This window comes from Saccopteryx leptura, chromosome 5 (assembly GCF_036850995.1).
Source record: "Saccopteryx leptura isolate mSacLep1 chromosome 5, mSacLep1_pri_phased_curated, whole genome shotgun sequence".
Classification (NCBI taxonomy): Eukaryota; Metazoa; Chordata; class Mammalia; order Chiroptera; family Emballonuridae; genus Saccopteryx; species Saccopteryx leptura.
Window position 1 is genome coordinate 162,260,770 of NC_089507.1, and position 23,841 is coordinate 162,284,610.

General features: G+C 46.3%; 1 protein-coding gene and 3 pseudogenes across 1 annotated transcript; 2 read left to right on the forward strand and 2 right to left on the reverse strand.

Annotated features, from left to right (window-relative positions):
- Nucleotides 1-23,841, forward strand: part of LOC136406420 (GTPase IMAP family member 9-like) — a 421,274-nt pseudogene that overhangs the window by 123,165 nt on the left and 274,268 nt on the right.
- Nucleotides 2,898-14,067, reverse strand: LOC136406593 (GTPase IMAP family member 6-like; annotated as a pseudogene).
- Nucleotides 14,162-15,388, forward strand: LOC136406594 (GTPase IMAP family member 2-like; annotated as a pseudogene).
- On the reverse strand, nt 18,791-23,387 carry LOC136406367 (GTPase IMAP family member 7-like). The gene is made up of 2 exons (XM_066386382.1): nt 23,253-23,387; nt 18,791-20,249 (listed from the first exon to the last, which is right to left on the reverse strand). Exon 2 carries the CDS (start codon nt 20,206-20,208, stop codon nt 19,357-19,359), a length of 852 nt encoding a protein of 283 aa, XP_066242479.1. The 5' UTR covers nt 20,209-20,249; nt 23,253-23,387; the 3' UTR covers nt 18,791-19,356.

A 23,841-nucleotide genomic window follows, 5' to 3' on the forward strand; every position in this document is an offset into this window, starting at 1 on the left:
CCAACCAGAACAAGTATATACCGGTGTCCCAAACCTGAAAAGGTATAAAATTAAAATAAATGATAAACAGGGACTTAAATATTTATATATATATATATATATATTTATATATATATATATGTATGTATATAGTTTTGGGAGGATGCCATGGCAAACAGTCTCTACTGTTCCTTAGCCATAACCCAGTGCTCCCAGAAGCACATCCACTTTATTCATAGATAAAAATGTGGTCCATCAGCAATTCAATTAAGTTTCCAAGGAAACTCTAAAGACAACCCACACCATACCTCCAAATCTACTTTACACTAATAAGAAACTAGCTTCCAGCTTCCTCCGGAGAACATGGGTGAGACAAATGAGAATCAGGTGCAGCTCTTTGTTAACTAGGCAAATGAGGTGGGGTTTGGGCCTAGCACCTCTGTTCAGATTGCAAAAATACCCTGTTTACTTATTCAGTCCCCAACATATCCCCCTTTTTACTTTTACTTTTTAAAACTTCAATTCGTGTGCTGTGAATCATAGTCATCTGAATTCCCATGTTCTGATTTAGAGGCAGACTGGAAAACTATAAAATAAACAACAAAATTAAAATAGCCAATGCTAACAGATACTATAACAAGTGTCCTAATACAATTAAGTGATTAGATTATCAAGCAAAGTCTTAACCAATAAAACAGGATCTATAATAAAATTCTTACAGTCTTAAATGTCCTTAATATGTTAATGTAATTTCACCAAGTCCATGTTGACACCATCATCACTTCATATTATTTGTAAATGTAACCCAACCCCACTTCAGTCTGAGAACTGTCCCAAAAAGCAGGAGTCACACACAATCTGGAAAAGTCCACAAGGCACTGGAATTCTGGTCACATTTCCACACTTTGAAGCTAGAGTCCAAATCCAATGACCACTGCTTCTAGCTGGTAATGATTCAGGTAGACTGGTAAAGCCATCTGCAGCACATATGGAGATGGAGATTCCATTTTCTTTAAACTGGAGAGATGAACGCAGGTGTCTTTCCCTGGAGCTTTGCAGCCATGGTGAGGTGAAGAGAACCTTGGGATAAACTATGCTGGGTGGCAGGGGTAAATTCATCTAAATTAGGAGCAGGTCCCAGCCTAAAATAGGCATGGGGTATTAAGGCAGGAGGAATAAAAGAAACACTATATATTAAACAAAGCAGCAAAAAATAAAGATTATCAATACCCACAGAGATCTTTGAGGGATGAATAAAAAATCCAAATATTTAGGCAAGGCATAGTAAGTGGCCCTCATGTCCACATGAAACGAGATCAGTTTACCTGCTACTTGGAAGAAATACCCTAGGCCTGTCCATGGTGATGTGAGATGGGGCTGACAGCCCTGGGCACCTTTAGCCTTTAGTGGCAAGCCCCAGTAGGCTGGGCAAGGTTAGGTCACAGGTGGCTAGAGCAGGGCTAGAAGAGAGTAACCCTTCCTTAGAGGAGTGAGAGGGCAGCTTACCTTCCAGTGTCCCTTATTTTCCACAGCAAAGGTATATCCCTGGTAGGGGTAGAGAAGCCTGGCAGGCTTTAGCTCAATGACCTTCCTTTCCACTCTGGAAACAGGGCCCTGATGAGTCCTGTGAGGCTCCTTTGGGGCACTGGGGCCTTGAAGGATGTATGCCAAGAGCTGGTATTTTTCCTGGTATCTTTTGGGCTTTGTCTGCCTTTTCTTTTCCTCTTGGTCATTAAAGACCTTAAAAGCCATGCTCAGATCTCGCTGAGGGATTTGAGGGTCCACATCTGCCTATACAAACTTTTTCTGTATATCTGGAACTATTTAGAAAAAGACAAAACAGTGTTACTAGCTGGATCAAATAAAAGAGGGTAGAAGTTTGCAAAAGAAAGATGTTTGGCATCTCCTGTATATCAGTATTCAAAAGAAATTCTTCAGGCCCTGGCCGGTTGGCTCAGTGGTGGAGCGTCGGCCTGGCGTGCAGGAGTCACAGGTTCGATTCCCGGCAGGGCACACAGGAGAGGCACCCATCTGCTTCTCCACCCCTCCCCCTCTCCTTCCTCTCTGTCTCTCTCTTCCCCTCCCACAGCCGAGGCTCCACTAGAGCAAAGTTGGCCCAGGCGCTGAGGATGGCTCTATGGCCTCTGCCTCAGGCGCTGGAATGGCTCTGGTTGCAACAGAGCGATGCCCCAGATGGGCAGAGCATCGCCCCCTGGTGGGAATGTCAGGTGGATCCTGGTCAGGCGCATGTGGGTGTCTGTCTGCCTCCCCATTTCCAACTTCAGAAAAATAAAAAAAAATAAAAAAATTTAAAAAAGAAATTCTTCAAAGTAAATAGATTTGCAGGAGTTCCAGGACATGACTTCCCCCCCTCTTTTTTTAATATTATTTACAATTGACCCTTAAGCATTTGTTGAGTATACTCCACAACACCTTGACCTCAAAAGCTGCAAGAAACACCCACCTCAATGCCAACCTCCAACAAAATACAGCAAATGCACTTTCAAGCAACATTCCCACACCCATCAAAACACTTCTACCCAATCAATCATCAGGCAATTCAAAGAGTAAAAAAAAATTTTACACCTTTGTTAAGCAAATCCACCCTGCTTCAAGCGTTGCAGCTGCAGCAACGTTATCTTGGAGCAGTTTGGCCAAATTAGAAAGTCTTTAGAATCTACATTTCATTTTACCCAAATTTCAATGAGCGCACTTTACTTGTTCCAATTAAATTTTTAAATTTGTAGGAATGATATTTTATTTTTATAATATTTAGAGCCGGCATTTCCAATTTTTGCATGTATAAACTTAATTCAGGCCTTGAAGACAGACACATTAGACATTAAACAAAGACTTCACATACAATTACACAAATCAAGAGTGAAACCTGAGATTTTAGAGATTAGAATGTGGCCTGCTTGATCTTACATAGGGCTATTTTAATAGGTACATGATAAGGATAAATACTAAACAGAAATCTCCATTGAAAAATCTCAAGTCAGCCGTATGAGATTTTTGTCTAGGCACATCCAAACAGGATCCCCCTTCACCCTCTTTCCAGGCATGGAACAGGAAAGAAATAAAATGATCTAGAACATTAAAGAAAATAAGATAATAATACAACTCTAAGAATTATCCCAGTCTTCTAATTATTCTCAACAGAAAAAGGGGATGAAAGCATAGTAAAATAAGTCATACACAATTGTTCTTGTAAAGTGAGTCTCTCATTCAGAATCATGGTGTCTCACCAATCATCAGGAATCCACTGAGGAGCTTCAGCAGACCTGATAAACAGGGACTTAAAGACAGATATATATATATATATATATATGGGTTTGGGAGGATGCCACGGCAAACAGTCTCTACTGTTCCTTAGCCATAACCCTGCGCTCCCAGAAGCACATCCACTTTTATTCATAGAAAAAATGTGGTCCATCAGCAATTCAATTAAGTTTCCAATGCAACACAAAGACAGCCCCCACCATACCATCCAAATCTACTTTACATTAATAAGAAACTAGCTTCCAGCTTCCTCCAGAGAGCATGGGTGAGACAAATGAGAATCAGGTGTAGCTCTTTGTTAACTAGGCAAACGAGGTGGGGTTTGGGCCTAGCACCTCTGTCCAGATTGCAAAAGTACCCTGTTTATTTATTTGGTCCCCAATACGGGTGCCTTGTCTTCTCTGCCTCCCTCTATATGACCATCAATACCCTATTGAGGAACCCCATTACACCCTCAGACACTGACCCCAGGCATGCTTTCTCCCCACTAGAAAATGAGAAGGGAAGGAGTGGCAGGTCAGGCTGAGACAAGGTTAAAAATCACGTTTGTTTTCTACCATCAGAAGGCAGATACAATGAGAGGGGACCCTAATACAACTAATACAACATCTTTAACCTAAGTCGTTCTTAGGGAAGTGCTTCTCCTGGGCCCCCGTGTCCAGTACCAGGTGTAGGGGCCACCTCTGACCAGGCCTGGCTCCGGGATACCCCTCACCTCTGCTCTCATTCCCACCACGAAGTTCTCACGAGGCTCGTTCGTTGGGATTCAAGAGCCCCTTACTGAGGAAAATAAAAGGTCTGTTCGTCCTGCCTCCTCCCTCTTCCTACTTGCTTTCTCCTCCCCAACCCCACAGCTGCCTCCCCACATGCCTCAGAGCCATTGCTGTGTCCTGACCCACCATGCACAGCAGGTACCTTAAAAGTCACTATGCCTGTCCCCTTTATGGGCTGTGAAGTCACCTTGTCAACATCCCAAACTGATATGCTATCATCCTTTAAGGACTGACCCCAGTGACCAGGACGCTGAGGGGGTCACATGACACAATGAGGCACGACCTGCCCTCTGGAAGCTTTGCTTCTATAGGGGTGCAGAGAAGAATGTGAGGAAATGTGATGTCAATGCCAGGAGAGGTGCCCCCTGGGACAGCGTGCTGCAGGGCACAGAGCAAGGAGCACCACGTGCTCGGGAGATGCCAGGAAGGACCAGTAAGGGAGCTGCAGACTCTGAGACCCTCCTGACAGTGACCTGGAGATGGGCCTGGGCAGTGACCCAGGGAGGGCAAGAGCCGGCAGGAGGGGACACAGGGCTGAGGGAGGCTCGCTGGAAGCAGCTGTCTCTGGCTGGAGTCTGCCATGTGCTCAGATGGGTGCCCCCCTTAGGAGGCATTTGTGAGTGTCCTCAGATGCCCTCTGGATGAGTCTCAGGCCCTCCCAGCAGGACTCATTAACAGGCCCATCCTCTGCGCCGTGGCCCGGGGCTGACCACTGACCCTGCCTGTCCCGGAGCAGGGTTTGCCCGCGGTGTCGGTACATCTCGTTGCTGTAGTGGCGGCCCTCGTGCTCCCCCAGGACCACCCGACCTGCCGCAGGAGCTCCTGCAGCTGGGCCTCCTGCTCCGCGCCCTCTGCCCTGTTGTTGAAGCCGCAGTGGCGGCGCCCGCAGATAGCGTCCAGCCAGGCCAGCTCCCGGTTGTCGGTCTCCTGCAGGTACTCGTCCAGAGAGCCACGTCCTCCTTCCGCGTGAAGACCAGGACGGTGTAGGCCAGGACGCCCACTCCAAAGACCTCCTGCAGGCGCCGGACCACCTGCTGGTCCTCCGCGGTGAACCGGCCCAGCTCTGTCACCAGGAGCACCGCGTGTGGCCCTGGGGAGGAGGAGGCGATGGCCGCACAGCAGCCCTGAGTGGCCACTGCTGGTGGGAGCTGCGGGGACAACACATCGGGGGTGTCGATCACCTCCAGTGTCTTCACCGCCTAGTCTCTGGCTCCGCTGCGGACGTCCGTGGTCACTGGTTTAGCGCTGAGCTGGGGTGGGAGGTGAATGCTGACCTGCCCAGGATGCTGTTCCTTATCCCGCTTTTTCCGCTGGTGCGGGTTTTCCCCACCAGGATGAGCCTCAGCCTCTGGGGGTTCTGCTCCTCCGCCCTCGGACCTGGAGTGTCAGGAGAGAGCAGAGGGAGTGGGTTAGAGCCCAGGCACCCCATTCAGCCTCATCAGCAACCTCACCCCTGGATAAACTCCCTGACCTCAGGGGCTGGTTGTCCTGGCAGGAGGGACAAAGGTCAATATCTTTACCATGGACCTGCCCGGGGCTCACATTCTTCTCTTTAAACAAATTTTTTTTGTATTGTGGTAAAATATGTATAACATAAAAATCAGTGTTTTAACTGTTTTGAGGTGTACAGTTCAGTGACATGAGTGCCTTCACATTGCTGTGTGGTCATCACTCCTATGCATCTCAAGAACTTTTGATCACCCAGAACCGAAACTCTGTCCCCACAAAATATATAGTAACTCCTAATTCTTCCCTCCACTGAACCCCTCTAACCAGCAGTCTACTTTCCGTCTCTATGAATTCTACTATTCTAAGGGCCTCAGATAAGTGGATATCTGCACATATGACTTTCTGTCTCTGTTTTGTTTCAATTAGAGGAGTGTTTTCAACATTCAGTTGTACTGTATGTAGCATGTGTCAGAATTTTCCTCTTTTTCATGGCCAAGTAATATTCCATTCTAACAGATGGACCACATTTTGTTTATTTATATATGGACACTTGAGTTGTTTCCACTTTTGCTATTGTGAATAAGGCTACAGTGAACATGAGTGTACAAATGCCTGTTTGAGTCCCTGTTTTGAATTCTTCATGATGTGGCCCTGTGTGGTCTTGTCCTCAGGTGACTGACCATATCACCTCTGTCATCTTTTCCAACAGAGAACATGGGGATGGTGGGACTTAATAGCCAGATCCCAAGCTCTACAGCACAGGGGCACACTGTGTCCACATTTTTAGGCTACATCCTTGACGTTTGGGCTGAATAGTCCCACCCAGCAGAATACAGGATCCGTTGGCCAACAGAAGACTTTTTGCTGCCAACCTAATATTGAAAAACCTAACGGTGAGATTTTAGGAACAAGGGGCTGAAGGAGGGGAAGAGACTTCCTTCACCTGGCCTTTCAGGTTTCTGACCCAGAGCACATAGAGACCCATCAAAGGGCACCTCTGGTTGCCAATTCTGTCCCTCACTGGCAACATTGATGTGTCTGAGTGACAGCCCTGACCCTCCCAGAGGCAGGAGTGGCATCCTCGGCTGACTGACCCACCAGCCAGGTCTGACTGAGGATGCTGGCTCCCTGCAGTCCCCCAGTAGGCTCTGAGAGGACTGTGAAGGTGGTGTGTTCACTTCTGCCTCCCTGCTGATTGGAAGCTGGCTGAAGACAGGAACCCCCATCCGGGCAAGCCTGAAGCCAATTCACCCCAAATCTACTGCTGCAGCTCAGAAGACGGTTTTAGAAGCAATATTTAACCTCGATTGCCACGAGAAAGGGCAAACCAGGTGTCAGCACCTATGTTGATAATTTTCCCATGAGGTTTATTAATATGGCTCTCTCCCAATGACTCAGGCCACTGACGTGCATATAGTGAGAAAGTCATTTGTGTTCAGATACATAATAAAGCACAAGTCATTTCTTCTGGCCAGGAAATGGATGGGTTGCCAGCACTCCTAAACTCTCTCTCCCCGGGTTAGACAGAAGACGGAGTTCAGCCCATGACTGTTAAGCGCCTGACCCTGACGCAATAGCTTAGGGGGAGAACCCCTGAGAAGGCCCAGTCTGGGTCTGAGGCTGCTGCTCGGTCACAGCCCCTGTGACCTTGAACGCTGCCACATCTGAACGCGCTGGGAGCCCCCATAGGGCCTATTGGCTTGCAAGCCTTTGCCAGGGCTCGTCATCTTGTCACATCCCCTTCCAGAGGGCATGACTGATGCCCTCTGTTACCTCCTTTCTCCCACTGTGCCTGCCGGGGGGGCCTTTCCCTCTTACTGAGTCAAGGTAGGCCAGGCCCCATGCAAAGGCTCTCTGATGGGGGCATCCTGACTGCGCAGTGCCCCGCTGCCTCTCCAAGCACACCCCTGCACCTCACAAGGCCCTGCCCACACGTCGCTCAGGTCCCTGTACCCTGGAAAGTCGTTTCACCTCCAGACACGTCTTGCTCAGGGCGCTGGGGCAGCACAGCTGTGGGACTGTCCGGGGGAGTCAGCTCATACTCTTCCTCCACCTGGAGAAATAACAGGTCTGCTTGATGGTTTATCTGAGTTTTAAGAGACTCCTGAATTTGCCATCCTCTTGCTAGAAGGAAGTTTCTGCATTGCTTTGGGCTGGGGGTGGACTGAGTGAGGAGTGGGGAGGAAGGCCTGAGACATTCTCTACCTCCTTTAGGGAATGGTCTCTCTGTCTCTCTCTCTCTGTCTCTGTCTCTCTCTCATTTCTGTGTCTGTCTGTCCCATCCTTCTCTCTCAGTTTCTCTCTGTTTGTCTCTCTTTCTCCTCTGTGGTCTCTATCCTCAATTTATGCGATTGCACGGGTAAGGTGCAGTCGCCCTGCACCCTGAGGAACGGATGGTATACAGGTAGACCGCAGGTCCGGGGCTGCCCTGTGAGGAGGAGGAAGGGGCAGACATACAGAAGCAGGTCTGCAGTCGTGTCCCGGGGTGCTGGGGAGATGTCCTGGGGCCATGGGGAGATGTGTGGCCAGCAGTGCAGAGGGCATGAGTGGTAGGCAGCAGTGCGGAGCTGGCTGCCGGGTGCTGGGCATACTGGCGCCGGGGCTGGTCCCTGGGGAAGGCCTGGCAGTGAGGATGGCAGAGGCTGGGGTAGGTGGGAGGGCACTGTGGTGAGGGGGCCAGTAGCCTCGGAACAGGAACTTCACAGTTTGGAAACACTCCTGCCCGGAGCCAGGAGACTTCAGTCCCATCTCCATGACCATCAATTAGCATGGTCATCCTGCCTGGGTCTCAGTGTCCCCATAAGTGCGAATGCTGGTCCTGAGCTAGATGTCCCTGTGCTCCTTATAAGATACTAACACATTTTCTGACATTTTCTAGAGCAACTCCTAGTCTTGGCAAAGAGGGCCGTGTCACCCCACCAGGAGCTCCCATCCTCCTCCTGGTGACAGAGAAATGTACTCTGCTGTGACCCGTACTGCCTCATAGTTCCCTGTCCCATCCTGTGTGTCTGCTCGAGCTCCTCTGTGGGGTTGGGACGGAAAATACATGGCCCCAGGGCTGTTTGCCAGGACACGCACGCAGGACACTCGGAAAGACACAGCCAGGGACTGTCTCCAGGTGAAGGCTCTGGGGTGTGGGGACACCTGACTCGCGGGGTCTCTATAGGTCCTGCCCTGACCAGAGCCCCCACCTTGCTACACTCGTAGTGCTGAGTCCAACAGAACACGGAGCACATACGTCACCCTGTTATGTTTCTCAGGAAGTGAAACTCACTGAAGCTTTGTCCCTGACATTCAGCAGTGACTTTGAGGCAGGGCATAAAGGGTACAAAGTTCTCTTCATTTTTTAGCCGCAGCTCTTCCTAATACCACAAACACACACATATATGCAACAAACACGCGTACACACAGACATAACACACACAAACACAAAACACACGCCGCTCACACAATGTACTCACAGACACAAGAAAATCTCATAATACATAAATTCACACACATATACTCACAAACACAACATACACAAGTACACACACACTCACAAACATATAAAAACAATACACACATACACTCACATACATGATACATAGACAACAGACACACAGAAACATAAATACACATATATATACGCACAAACATGCAAACACACCAACTTAACACATATAAAAACGCACTACACACACACACACACACACACACACTCCCAAACACAACACATACACAAACATACACACAGACACAGGCACACTCATTCACACCCTGGGACTAACCACCCGGCCTGCTGTTGAACAGGAAGAATGGTCATGTCCCTCGACTCCCAGGACTGTGGGCTCTTGCAAGGTCTCAGTTTCTCCTTTTGGGGCTGACACATCCTAGGCTTCTGGAGGCCTTGACGGGAAGAAGTAAGACAAGGTATTGCAGACTTTTGAATATAAAGAAAGCATTGTTTATATTCTTCAGCAAACCATGTTGGAAATCCCTCTCCTACAGAGCTGGAGACAGAGGGCTGCCTGCTGTGCTGAGAGACAGGAAGTGGGTGGGAACACCCAGGCCTGGCTATTTGCAGAAACCCTGCTGTTTGCATGTGGCCTGCAGCCTCAGTAACAGAAGCAGGAAAAACAAGAGCAGGAGACTGTTATTATTTTGACGTTGAGCTAGCATAACTAGAACTCAGAGGCTGAAGGAAAGGATTTTACCTGAGGGCAATGGTTGTTAACTACTCCCCCACTTTGGAGAACGGCCGAGTCCTGTAGCTGTCCTACGCCTTCACTGTCATGACAGAAACTCAGTCTCTTTTCTTCCCCCAACTCCTCCTTCCTTTATATATTTTCTCTCAGAGCAAGACTTTGGACTTGAACTGAAATATCATAAGTCTCAACCAAATGTTTTCATATGGGAACGACACCATCGGGTCTCCTGAGACTCTGGTTTGCTGACTACTGATCTTTGGACTGTTAACTCCATAGTCACATGAGCCTATTCCTTATAATAAATCATGTGTGCCAATCCTTCATAATAAATAAGTATTCTTAATAATAAATCTCTTTATATCAATATATGTGTCTACACACACACACACACACACACACACACATTCAGTGTCTGACCACTCCAAAATCTGTGTCCTGAGTGGTTCTAATACTATTTGCTTTGTGTCTTCAGGTTGTATTTTTTCTTCTACCTGTTAGCATGCCTTGTGATATCAACAGCTGGATATTGTTGTATCTACTAAGCGTGAGAACAAACGTCAGAGACTTTCAGGGGTTTAGATCTTACTTTATTGGCCAAGTTTAACCTGCACAGGGACGAACCCTCAAGGCATTCAGAGACACCGTACCTACAAGGGGCTGCAAACGAGAGTCACGCCTGGTGCTTACAACTAGGTCCTTATATATCCTAAGTGAGCAAGCATTATACAGAAGCAATGTGGCAGTTTGCTATTCGCTAGGGGGGTCGCGCACAACATAGCAACAGGGGAAGGGTTTAGCTCAGTGGCGAATTTCAAACATAAACTTCTGATAAGGGTCTCTGACCAATAGAATGCAGGATGTTTGCCCAACTTTGTGCTGATCTCTTTGTTCTTAGCCTCACAGGGACCCTGTCAGCAATTCCCTGTTCCTGCTCCTCCAAGAGTTAGACTCTGGCAGCCACAGCACACCTCCCCGAACCTAACAGATATGACACGTCAGATCCTAGGAGCTGAAGCAAATAGGCCTACAGTGTTTTGTCTCACCTGATGTCAGTGAGTTTCCCATAGGACCCATGTTTTTGAGATTTAAAAACGTTATTGATTTCTTTAACTTTTTTTTATAATTTACAGTTGACATTCAATAGTATATTAGTTTCAGATGTATGGCATATTAGTTAGATATTTATATACCTTAGGAAGTGGTTCCCTGATGAGTCTGGTACCCACCTGTCACCTTACACAGTTATGACAATATTAGTGACTATATTCCCGATGCTAAACTTTCCATTCCCATAACTGTTTTGTGACCATCAGTCTGTTCTTCTTAATCCCTTCACCTTTTCACGCAGTCCTCACTCCCCCAACCCTCTGTCAACTGGCAGTCTGGTCTCTGATGCTGAGTCCGTTTCTGTTTTGTTTGTTTTTGTTCTTTAGATTCACATATAAGCAAAACCGTACAGTATCTGTCTTCCTTTGACTTATTTCACTTAGCATAATATCCTGTAGGTCCATCCATGTTGTCGCAAACAGTAAGATTTAATTCTTTTTTAAGGTCACATAGAATTCCATTGTGTACTCAATATAGAAAATTTTACTGTCAATTTTACCTCACTAAAGCCAGAAAATAAAATAAAAGAGCTGGAAAATATTTAAAAATGAAAACCAAAAAACAATATAGCCCAAAGTAATTAGGTTAATTATATAAAAGATATATTTATATTATAAATTATATATAAAAATTAGGTTGCAGTCACACAATGGAATAGCATATAGCACTGAGAATATACAATCTATTGTTACATATTATATATAACGTGAACAAATCTCAAAATGTAATGATAAGCCAAAAAAAAAAAAAGCCAGATACCAAAGAATACAAAGCCCATGATTACGTTTATATAAAGAACAATAACAGCTAGAATTAATCTATTCTATTAGAAGTCCAGCCCAGAGGTCACTGCTGGAGGGAACAATGTTCTGTTTCTTTACCTGCGTGCTGATTCCTCAGTTGTGTTCAGTTTGTGACAATTCAGAGAGCTGCAAACTTACACAAGCCCTTCCTTCTGTGTACATTACACTAAAACAAAAACTTAAAATGAAAAAAGGAGATGGAACACACAAGCACATAGATAAGAAAAAGTATGTAATATACGTGAGAAGAAAAACTATCATAAAAATGTCAGTAAATTCATAGTGCACTAAAGAATTTATTCAATGTAGATTATTTTTAAAGCCCCTGTAATTTTTTATTTTATATTAAAGAGGAAACTCGGTTTTAAAATGCAGATATAAATACACCTATAAGTACAGCCAATTTCCAGAAGGACTAACATAATCTAATACAATACAATGAACTTTGGGTTTGACATAAATTGCATTATATTTGTTTTGCATATCAAAATTAGGAAATAGTCCCTGTTAGTACTGTGATACGAAATGCTGTATTTTTAGGGACAGATTACTGATACTAAGCAGGAGTTGACTATGTTGTGTTGCACTTTAAGCACACTTAAGGGACTGCCCAGTGAAGGACCAGAAGAATTCAAGACAAAGTGATACAGTGTGTGACAGAGTGGTGTTCACACACGTCCAGGTCCCTCTGGTAGTGAGGTCAGGACCCTGCGATTACTCCTCATGGAAGGTTGGGTACAGAGAGCAATACATGTCACTGCTGGTCTGTGAATTTAAAGGCAATCTAAGTCCCCTATTCTCTCTCCCCTGCTACCATGACCATCAGATAAACAAGGAACAAGAACATTTGAATGATCTCCCCTTAACTCTTTGATTTGATTGTGCTGACTGTAGACATTCCCAGCTATTACTGTAGACACCATCTAGATCGTCATCTCTGAGAAATGTGTTCCCTGGAATGACAGGGCTGGACAGGAAAGGGAGACAGGGCTCCCAGGGAGGCCAAGAGTGAGCCATTTCACATTGCTGTGAGGGTTGGTGACTGTTACTCTCTGTCTGACTGGGACAACACAGCTTTTGTCAGGCTCCCCCCCGTCTCACTCTGTGCTGTCCCCTATCAGAGGTGTCCCCTGACCCATGCCTTCCCTCCTCCCCCATGTGACTGCTTTCAGAACACTGGCTGCTAGTGATGAGGCTGACTTCCTTCTCAGGGCGCCTTGGCATTTAGGCACACGTGTGCTGGCAAGGACACAGCCCCAGTGGGAAGGAGCTGAATGGACCAGCTTCCCGGGGACCTGCCTGGCTTCCCTGTCCAGCTGAAGTCATTTTCTCTTTTGACAAGAAACGACACTTGGTCAACAGGACAGCAAATCACTCCTGATTACACCTCCCACGTGAACTTCTTTATTTTGCTTATGTGGCATAAGTGGGAATGTCAGACTGACACACGGTGGGGCTTTCTGTGGCGGGGAAGCTCGGTGGAGGGAACAGAGGAAGAAGACAGACCTGGGTTTCTGTTTTCTTTTGCAATTGGAGCTGAGCTGGGAGGTCACCGGTTTGAACGCGGAGCCGTCGGTGTCTTTTATCGATAAATCAGGTAAGCCCACCTTCCAGGAAAGTTCTGCCCTATTGATTTCTAGTTTCCAGGCTGTGTCCCCCACCCCCTCCAGTTTTTTAAGGAGTAAATTCGCCCTATTTTTAAGGCAAATGGTTTAGAGTGACTTTCTGGGGCTTACGTGAAGCCAGCTTCCGGGAACTGTAAACTTCCTGCAATTTAGTTTACACATTACTGGCAGAGAGAGTTTTCTTAGTCTAATGCCAATAAATCGCGCTCAACAGGAAGAATTGGGGCTTTAACCTGTAGCCATGGGTGTTCTGTGCCTTGTCCGTTTGGACCATGCTGCCCGACCCCCCAAGTGACTCAATTTCTCTGTAAAACACAGGGAGTCGGCCTCTTTCCATGCACCTGGCCAGCTATGTGTAAACAAAGGAGGCACGGCTGTGAACGTGCTCTCGGCATATAAGGGTCTTACATGGTTCAGAACTAAAAATTAATAGGTTGTTGTTGCTATTTTCTAGGTCTCCGGTCTCTCTGTCCCTCAGGAGCAGCGATGGACCAAAATGAAAGCAGTTACTCAGGTAAGAAAGTGACTTTTAGTGTGCGTGCTTAATTTGCCATAATCTGTGCCTATTTGATATAAAGGTCTCGCTATCCTCTCTAAGCAGAATGCAAGCTATTAGCTATTTATTTATAAGAAAGAATCGTTTTATACTGCCCGTTACAATATATCACTGGTCCAGTGATTATATTGGCTGTTACGACCACACCCCTACCCAGCCAATAAGGGGAGCGCTCCCTGGCCTTGGAACACAGTCCGGGTGCTTAACTCACCTAGGTTGCAACCCACAGTCTTGGCTCCACACCTCCAGTTCCCAGAAACCTGGTCTTCCAGAGGGCCAGGTGGAGTGATTCAGGCAGGCCATGAAGTTAGCTTCTATTTCCCAAATGCAACATATCGCGAGAATATCTTTTCCACGAGTGAGGATAAACCCTGATCACTAAAAACATTCCATCGGCATGATCAGTAGAGTAATCACACTTGTTCTTAACAGGGCTCTGTATGAAGAACCAGCCCGGCTGGGGTCAGAGCTGAGGATCATCCTGGGGGGCAGAACAGAAACCGGGAAAAGTGCCACTGGGAACAGAGTTCAGGGAAAGGAGCGTTTGCGTCCCAGCTGTGCGCCCAGCCCTACACTGAGACCTGCAGCGCCAGTCCAGGCAACTGGGGCAACAGAGAGCTGGTCCTGATTGACACGCCAGACATGTTTTCTGGGCCTGGCCACCCTGATGCCCTGCACACAGAGGTGCATAGGTGCTACCTGCTCTCGGCCCCGGGACCCACATGCTACTCCTGCTGACGCAGCTGGGCCGATTCACCAGCCAGGACCAGCAGGCCACACAGAGGGTGAGGGAGCTCTTTGGAGAGGACGCCCTGGGACACACAATTGTCCTCTTCACCCACAAGGAAGACCTCGCTGGAGGCTCCCTGATGGAGTACATCCACAACTCAGACAATAAAGCCCTACGCCCGCTGGTGGCAGTGTGTGGGGGGCGAGTGTGTGCCATTAGCAACCAGGCGAGATGGAGTGAGCGGGCTGACCAAGTGGGGGAGCTAATGGGTGTGATTTAGGGTCTGATGATGGAGAAGAGGGGTGCCCATACACCAGTGGGCTGTACCGCCTAGTGACAGGACCAGCGTGTGGGCCCGAGCAGTCAGAGGAAAGAGTAGAGGATTTCAGAGGGGCTCTTATACAGCACATGGAAACTCAGAGACGTCACACAACTGTGGCCAAAGAGAATTGCTTAAAAAGAGTCCTAGACAAAATACTAGTGTGCATTCTATTTTATATTCAGTTGTTTGTCAAATAGATAATTCTGTTATTTTTTGTATTGCTCAGAATAAGCAGGTTATTTTACTGCTTACTCTGTAGCTTGTGCAGTTTAGTCTGTAGCTTACCGTTAACTGTGCTCAGAAAATTAATGGTAATTCCTGGATGGAACATTGGTCCGGAATGCAAGAGTCCTGGAGGACAGTGATGGACCAGTAACTATAACTGTGATATAGAGGGTGAGTCACCGGACCTCCTCTATATACTCAAAGCACCTGATGTCAGTCAATGCTTCGGATGCTGTGATGTGTTTAAATCTTATCAGCACTTCATTTATTAAAGAGCACATTATTTTAAAAGTTACTGTTTGTTTTGAAATATAATAAAAAAACTTTTTGAAAACTTTAAACATAAAATTTCATCCATTTGCAAATGTTTAAAGCAAGTTTTATGCTCTTGGATACTAATCTTCTTTTTAAAAATGCTATGATTTTTACTGAATTAAATGAAGATAAAATTTCTACTGAATATAAGCACAATAATGAGTAACTGTAAATTCCTGAAATCACATCTTTAATTCTTTTCTTTTAAAAAAGAAACCAAATATGCCCACTAATGACACACAGAGACACTCACACATCTGGTGTTCCTCAGGGGCGTGTGTTAATTTTTACACACAAAACAACTAATCACATAAGGCCCAGGGGCGGGGTGAACATTACTGGAGGCATGTGGATGAGGGAGGAGAGTTCCTGCAGAGACAGGAGTACTGTTGCATTGAGGACCAGGCCAGCTGTCATCTAGGTCCTCTGGCCAGAGACAAGGTATTCAGCCCGCCTCTCCCATGACTCACCTTGTGGGGAGTCAACAGGAGAGAACGCATTCCCCTGCAGTACCCAGGTGACCGATGTGAAGGGCTGGAATTTGGAGTGGACAGTGTGGCACAGGCCGGAATAGGACAGGATGTGAGGGAGGCTGACCCATCACAGGTGTGGGAGCACAAGATGGCAGGGAAAGGCACGGAGTCTGCTCTCTGCGGAGCATCTGAGTGTCCGTGTGGGGTGTCACTGTCCTGAGCCTGGGGAGGCTGACTGAGGATGCTGTGCACTGTGCTCAGGTCTCAGGGAGCACAGAATGTCCCACTGCGTGAAGTGATGACTGATTGGAGGAAGCATTTGCTTTGGGAAGCCGCAGCTTTGGGGGTGGGACATCAGGAGCAGGAGGCAGTATCCCAGTCTCCCCAGCACACTGACCACAGCAGACACGCTGGGTCCGGACAGTGATATGGATTCTGGGAGCAGAGTCAGTGGCTCAATGCATCACCTGGGACATGTGTTTCTTTTCCAACTTCTGAAACCAACATTCCAATTCTCTTCTTGCTTGTCTTCTAGGACAACCGCCCTAAGTGGTCACCTAAGTCGCTGAGCCAATTTTCTGGTTCTCACAGCGCCCCCAAGTCTCCCTCGGCTGCTGAATGTCCAGGGTAAACTTAGTAGCTACAGCTTTAGTTACCGATGTAGAATCACCTGGGAAAATTAGGTTTCAAAACATCCTCAGTGTCACAGAATAAGTGTTACCATCTCCTCTCTGACCTTTTCGTGCCACATGCCTGAAAGACAAAACTGATAGCCCAAACCAGGGGTCGGGAACCTATAGCTCGTGAGGCAGATGTGGCTCTTTTGAATGGCTGCATCTGGCTCACAGACAAATCTTTAATAAATAAAATAATGTTAAAAATATAAAACATTCTCATGTATTACTATCCATTCATTTCCTACCGCTCATGTTCATGGTTGCGGGTCGCTGGAGCCATGACAGCTGTCCTCTAGGACAACAACAAATTTTTTGGCTCTCTCAGCCAAAAAGTTTTCTGACCCCTGCCTCAAACCCTCTCACTTAGATATTTAATTTTTTATATTTGTTTATAAGCAGATGAGAGAGACTGCTCTTTTAAAATCATATGTTGATTCAAGGTCATCACTCTGCTCTGAAGTCCTTCCTCTTTTCCCAGTACTTTTTGGGGCTCCTTTGGCATTACCGGTTCTCTTCCTGAGAATCAAGAGGTCAGTGTATTCTTCACAGGTGGGTGACTTCACTGAGTGCTGGCTGCCCCTGTTCTTTCAACAATGAAACCAATTATGCCCACTAACGACACACAGACACACACACACACATCTGGAGATGGTCATGGGCTGACCCAGGGAAATACTCGGCACATAATTAGTATCAAAGAAAGTGGGTATCACTTAAATATATCCATGAGGATTATAGCAGCAAGGATGGCCACTTAATCAGGGACTTGGGGGAAAGTGAAGTGCAGGGGCCTCCTACAAGCTGTGCATATAGGACATGGAAATGACAAGGGACACTGCTGGTAACAGTGAGGAAATTGCTCCCTAACCCCAGGGGGGTAAATGAGAACTGAAATCCCGATGGAGAGTTGGGTAGACAAGGTGTGATGTTCAGCTTAGGGTTTCAGCTTGTCATAGGTGACCTTACAGGGAGAGGGGCAGGAGAACAGACACCAGACCTTGTTTTTCTGTCTGGAAGGGATCTCCTGCTTGGAATACCCATTGGCAGAAGCCAAGCAGAAGTCAGACAGCCAGAGATCCCACTGATGTTGTCAGATTGGAAATAGGCCTTTAGGTCTACAACATTCTTTCTAAATGCTACTCTTTCTAAATGTTAAAATATAACACAGTATTTTGCAAACAAGCTATAAAAAAGACTGAGGTTGACAAGAACTCATCCTGGGTAAGTGTGGCTAACTCAAAAACAAAGACATCAACACGTAATTGACCAAATACTGTGTATAAGCAAGGTCTAAGCCTCCTGTAGAAGACACAGAATCCTGTCTCTTTACCTTGCTGCAAGTAAATAAAACTCACATGTGACAGCCAAAACTTTTTTTTCTTCTATTTTTCTGAAGTTGGAAATGGGGAGGCAGTCAGAGAGAATCCTGCATGCGCCCGACTGGGATCCACCCGGCACGCCCACCAGGGGGCGATGGTCTGCCCATCTGGGGCATTGCTCTTTTGCGACCAGAGCCACTCTAGCACCTGGGGCAGAGGCCATGGAGCCATCCCCAGCGCCGGGGCCATCTTTGCTCCAATGGAGCCTCGGCTGCGGGAGGGGAAGAGAGAGACAGAGAGGAAGGAGAGGGGGTAGGGTGGAGAAGCAGATGGGCGCCTCTCCTGTGTGCCCTGGCCAGGAATCAAACCCGGGACTTCTGCACACCAGGCCGACGCTCTACCACTGAGCCTACCGGCCAGGGCCCACAACTTTTTTTGAATAGCACAACCCAAGTGTCAAAACCCGTGAGTTTGTTAACAATGAGATCCACATACATCACCCCCTGGGACAAAGAGCTAAGGTGAAGGATGGTAAGGGTGGATCTGCAGAGACAAATGAAAAATATTTGGCACAGAAGAGAGTTTTAAGTTATAATCAGGGCCATTTTAAGTTAGGATGGTGCCTTAAAAACGAACGAGGAAAAACTTAAGAGAATTTAGCGACTTCCAGGCCTCCATGGACTGCACAGCATCTTCCTGGAGAAGCCGGCTGCTTCCCTAACACAGCGCTCAGAGACGTAGACTGAAACCATGTGCATCAGCAGTGGTGCTAACGCTAGGCATGTGCAGGAGTTCTTATCTGAATCTTCCTAACTCGAGTCTGCGAACTCAATGATATATTATTTCCAGAGTATGCCAATATTGTAACTTCTTAAGTGTGCTGGCATTGTGGGGATAGGGTGGGAGGAATGAGTGGGGAAGATGCTTCAGGTTAGCTATCACTGTGTAACAAACAACCCCAAAGCTTCATGGTGAAAACAACAAGCATTTATTTTCATAGGAATCTGGGGGCGAAGCAGGACTCGATAGGTGGCTCCTCCTTGTTCTCTGTGGCTCCATCTGCAGCGCTCAGTTGGCAGCGGGAGAACCCATGTCCATGTTGCCTCCTGTGCATGGCGCCTATGTAGGCTCTGCTGGCTGATGTAAGAACAGCAGGGGGAGTGGGCCAGAGACTCCAAGTCCTCTTCATGCAGCCCCTCCAAGGGCCACGTGGGCTTCCTCACAGCATGGTGGCCAAGGTCCAAGGGCAAGCGCCCCAAGAGAACAAGGAGTCCTTGTCCCTATTCCCACCTCAGAAACGACAACCATCCACTATTTATGAAAACAGTCACAAAGCTCATTGAATTTAAAGGCAGGGGATACAGACTCCACAGAAAGAGTAAAAATCTCAGATTACAAGAGGAATAGGTAGAATAGAGGATAGTGTTATGGCCGTCTTCTGAAAATACAACCTACCATATTAACAAATTGTAGTAAATTAAGAAGAAAAATAATAAAGTTTACCTTATTTCCCAAATGCATCCCATATATTTTAAAGTATAGTGCAAAGACCACTTAACAGTTCTTTAAATGTATTTCTTCCAGCTTCTTTATATATGTTTTTAATGCGTTCATCATATTTCTTCTTTAGAGATTTTATTTTTTCCTCCTTTTCTTGCTCTGATATATTTAGCCCTTTTACTAGTTTAATTTCCTTCGCTAATTCATCAGCATAGATTATCTCCAAGGCCTCTGCCTGACGTCTCAGCTTCTCCATTATGACACTGTAGACAGCGTCAGAGAAGTGAGTCCCCCCGTTCTCCTGCACCATCTTCTCTATCAGCTCCACCAGCTCCTGCACTTGACCTTCCCTCTCAGCCTCGTCTGCACTTGGGCTGTTATTAAAGGCACAGCAGCGGTTCCCACACTCCTGGATGATGTTTCTTAGGTCCACATCAGCCTCTTCTATAAACTCAAACAGGCTCTGACCCTCCAACATATCTTTGCGAGTGAACAAGACAATCATGTACTTCATGGCTGCCTCCCCAAAGATGTGCTTGATCAATGCGATTGTTTTGTACTCTTCCTCCGTGAAGTGGCCCAGCTGCACAACCAGGAGGATGGCATGAGGCCCAGGGCGGGAGAGGACGACACACAGGCTGATCTCCTCACAGGTGGTCATCAGTGTCTCCTTAGTGTCGAAGAGCCCTGGGGTGTCCACCACAAGAAGGTTCCTCCCCTTCCAGTTCTGTGTTGCTGCCTGACACTTCTTGGTAACAGCTTGGGCAGCAATTCTAGAATCAAATTCACTTCTCCCAAGGATGCTATTTGCTGTCGCACTTTTCCCATTCCCTGTTTTTCCCACCAGGACAATCCTCAGAGTTTTCTCCTGATGGCCAGCCATGTTCTTGTCAAGAGGCTCTGGCGTGTAGGTGCCCACAAGAGCTTAAGGAAGGAAAGGAAAGAGGGAAATGGTCAACTTATGTAAGAGGGCACCATTCCTAAACCTCGTTTCTTCATTCTTTCCTCCCAGAAAATGTGTAATAGTCTATGACATTGACCCCAGTGAGAGCAGAGATGACACAGCTCAGTTACTGTGGAAGAAATAATAAAGTAGCATTTTCCCACAAAGGAGCACAAGATGTAGGTATTTTCAAAGGGGAGGGAATTCATCTAATCATTAAACATCTGATCATCTGAGAACCACTTAGGCTTATCCTGCTCATATAAGAAAGAATAGAAACTTAAAATTATCTCTATGAATCAAGTAAAATATTGGTCTCAGAAACTAACAAAGACTTTACCAATAAATAAACATATATACATGTCTCATTAAAATATTAATACAAAAATCCTAAATAATTTATTGAACATCAAATAATGTAATACACCATGATTAAATGTGACTTCTTTTAGATATACTAGGATGGTTCAAAATGAGAAAATTGGTTGTCACAACACATCCCACATTAATAGATGAGGAAGAAAATTATCTACATTCAGAAAAGACTATTGCCAGAATTCAACACTGACTCATGTTGAAAGTATTTTATAAGATTGAAATCAATGGATACTTCCCTAACATGACTTTATATAACCTAAATTAAAGTTTTTTTGCAATCACTCTTTTTTCCCTGAAGGTGATAAATAGTAGATTAGAAAGTTATATAGTGGGTCATAAAGTTAAAACAATGGGTTACAAAGATCATTTGGATGAAGAAAACAAAAAATTATCAAGCACCATTGAGAAAAAATACTTGGAGGTTGGACTAGGTCCACCAGGAGTCACACATCGTAGTTTCTGTAATTACAGCAGAACAATGTTGGCTCACGAATGGAGAGATCAGAGAAATAAAAACTGAAAATTCTAAAATAGACCTAGTTAATCATATTATAATATATGCACTTATAGTCACTTCAATTGCATAATGTTACAGATTCCGAGGGCAGCATCTCACATCCATAAGGATAAAGACTGTTAGCAGAGCGACTGTGGGGTAACCGTGGAACCACGTAGAAAAGATAAGACGGCACCTGTGCCTCACGCCACTTAACTGCCATGTGGATGAGAAGTTTACATGTAAAATCTAATCCATATAAATAATAAAACAAACATGGTTAATCTCTTTGTAAACTGGTGTTAGGGCAGATATTTCTAAGATTTGAAATAGACTGAGGAAAAGGACTAGTAAGTGTGGTTATATAAAAATATCACACATAAGACAAATAGACGGTGACAAAGAATGACTTGCCTTTGGGTGATGGGCACACAAGACAATCAACAGTTCAAACACTGTAGAGCTGTTCACCTAAAAGCTATGTATTCTTTCTTTCTTTATTTTTTATTTTTTTATTTTTTGTATTTTTCTGAAGCTGGAAACGGGGAGAGACAGTCAGACAGACTCCCGCATGCACCCGCCCGGGATCCACCCGGCACGCCCACCAGGGGCGACGCTCTGCCCACCAGGGGGCGATGCTCTGCCCCTCCGGGGCGTCTCTCTGCCCCAACCAGAGCCACTCTGGCGCCTGGGGCAGAGGCCAAGGAGCCATCCCCAGCGCCCGGGCCATCTCTGCTCCAATGGAGCTTCGGCTGCGGGAGGGGATGAGAGAGACAGAGAGGAAGGAGGGGGGAGTGGAGAAGCAAATGGGCTCCTCTCCTATGTGCCCTGGCTGGGAATCGAACCCGGGTCCCCCGCACGCCAGGCTGACGCTCTACCGCTGAGCCAACCGGCCAGGGCTAAAGCTATGTATTCTTATTGATTGATGTCACCCTGTTAAATTTCATTTTCTAAATAAAATTTAAAAAAAACCTTAGTTCTTAAAATTAAAAAAAATATTGTCACTTTTTTAGGGAGAACATTGATGTGTCTGGAAATGCTGAGACACTTGCCCAAGGTCACAGTGCTAACAGGTACCAGGCAGAGCAGAAATCCAATTACAAATCTGTCTGACCAGCATGTCCCCTCCTAACCACTGCACACGGCGCCTCTTCCTGGTGTCTCCTCAGGCCCATGATTCTAAAATTTCATCAGTTCAGAGGTAGATTGAGGGAGGGCAGGGAAGGGGTCCACACTCTTGCTGAGTGGAGAACTGGCAGGAAGCCTGTACCCAGGGAGTTCACAGGAGGGTTTCTCATGCACTGTTTCTCCAGAATGGCCAGTCCTCCCCCAGGGCACCCCTCCCCACCTCATACGTCACACTACTGGGGTCACAGACTCTCTCTGCTAAATCATGGAAAGGATTCCACAAACCACATTCTAGATGTCCTCTGTCATCAGAGACGAGGGTATCCCCTGGAGAGTCCCTGCTCCCCCTGGGATCCGGCTTCTTCTTCAATCAGGAGAGGGGTTTAGACTAGGAAATCTCTAAATTGTCTTTGAGCTGAAAAAACGTGCCTTGGGGACATTAATTTCCTGCTGTGGGGACACTAATATCCTATCAAGGAACAAGGAAGGATTATCAGGCATCCCTGTAACAACAGCAAATGCATGAGATGCACCAGTCAGAACACATGTGTCCTGTTAATTATTAGATGTGCCCTGGCTGGGGGGCCTGTTGGTTAGAGCATTGCTCATATATGCCAAGGTTGCAGGTTTGATCCCAGGTCAGGAACATACAAGAATCAACCAATGAATGCACAAATAAGTGGAGCAATAAATCAATCATTCTCCTCTCTATCTATCTATATCTCTTTCTCTCTCTCCCTACCCTTCTTTCCAAAATCAAGAAAAATTTAAAAGTAAATAAATACACATGAGAAATATAGCATTGTGCTAATAACGCTCCTTACTTCCCTCCCAGCCTTCTGCAATGGCCACTCTGACAGCATCTCCCTGCTCTGCTGTGGGCCAGTCCTGGTCCCTTCCCAGACCAGACCCACCCCTGCTCACTCCCTGGACCTCCTGCCCTCACAGCTCTGTCCTCAAGGCCCCTCTCAGCCAGGCTCACCTTCTATTCAACAGGTTGAGGAGCTCTCAGGTTTTTTCCAAAGTAGCCCTTTGAGCTGGTTCTTATGCTGTAACTGTGAGTGAAGAGAAAGTGCTTGAGCCTCTGAAACCACTGAGCCAGGAAACTCAGAGTGGGTGGGGCCAGTGGGGAATGTTCAACTTTAAAGAGACAGTAATATTGCCCCATAACCTGCTGGCTGCTTCAATTTTATTAAGTTGAACATTTTTCCTCCATGGGCCCGCTCTCGCAGTGAAATTTCCAAGGTGTAGTCGGTGTTTTGGGTTATATGGTGGATCTAAGAAGCCCTTATTAATAATCAAATTCCTTTTATTTTTAGTGACAGAGAGAGGGACGGACACTTACAGACTGACAGGAAGAGAGAGAGATGAGAAGTATCAACTCATAATTGCAGCACTTTAGTTGCTCATTCATTGCTTTCTTATATGCGCCCTGACCTGGGGGCTACGGCCAAACCTATGACCCCTTGCTCAAGCCAGTGAATTTGGGCTCAAGCCAGCAACCTCGGGTTTTGAACCTGGGGAATGTACTTAGTCTTGAGCAGAAAGCCAGCCACAGTGTCTGGTCGTGT

Excerpts from the sequence above, each read along its gene's own strand:
- LOC136406367 (XM_066386382.1), bottom strand. The coding sequence starts at position 20,208 with ATGGCTGGCCATCAGGAGAAAACTCTGAGGATTGTCCTGGTGGGAAAA.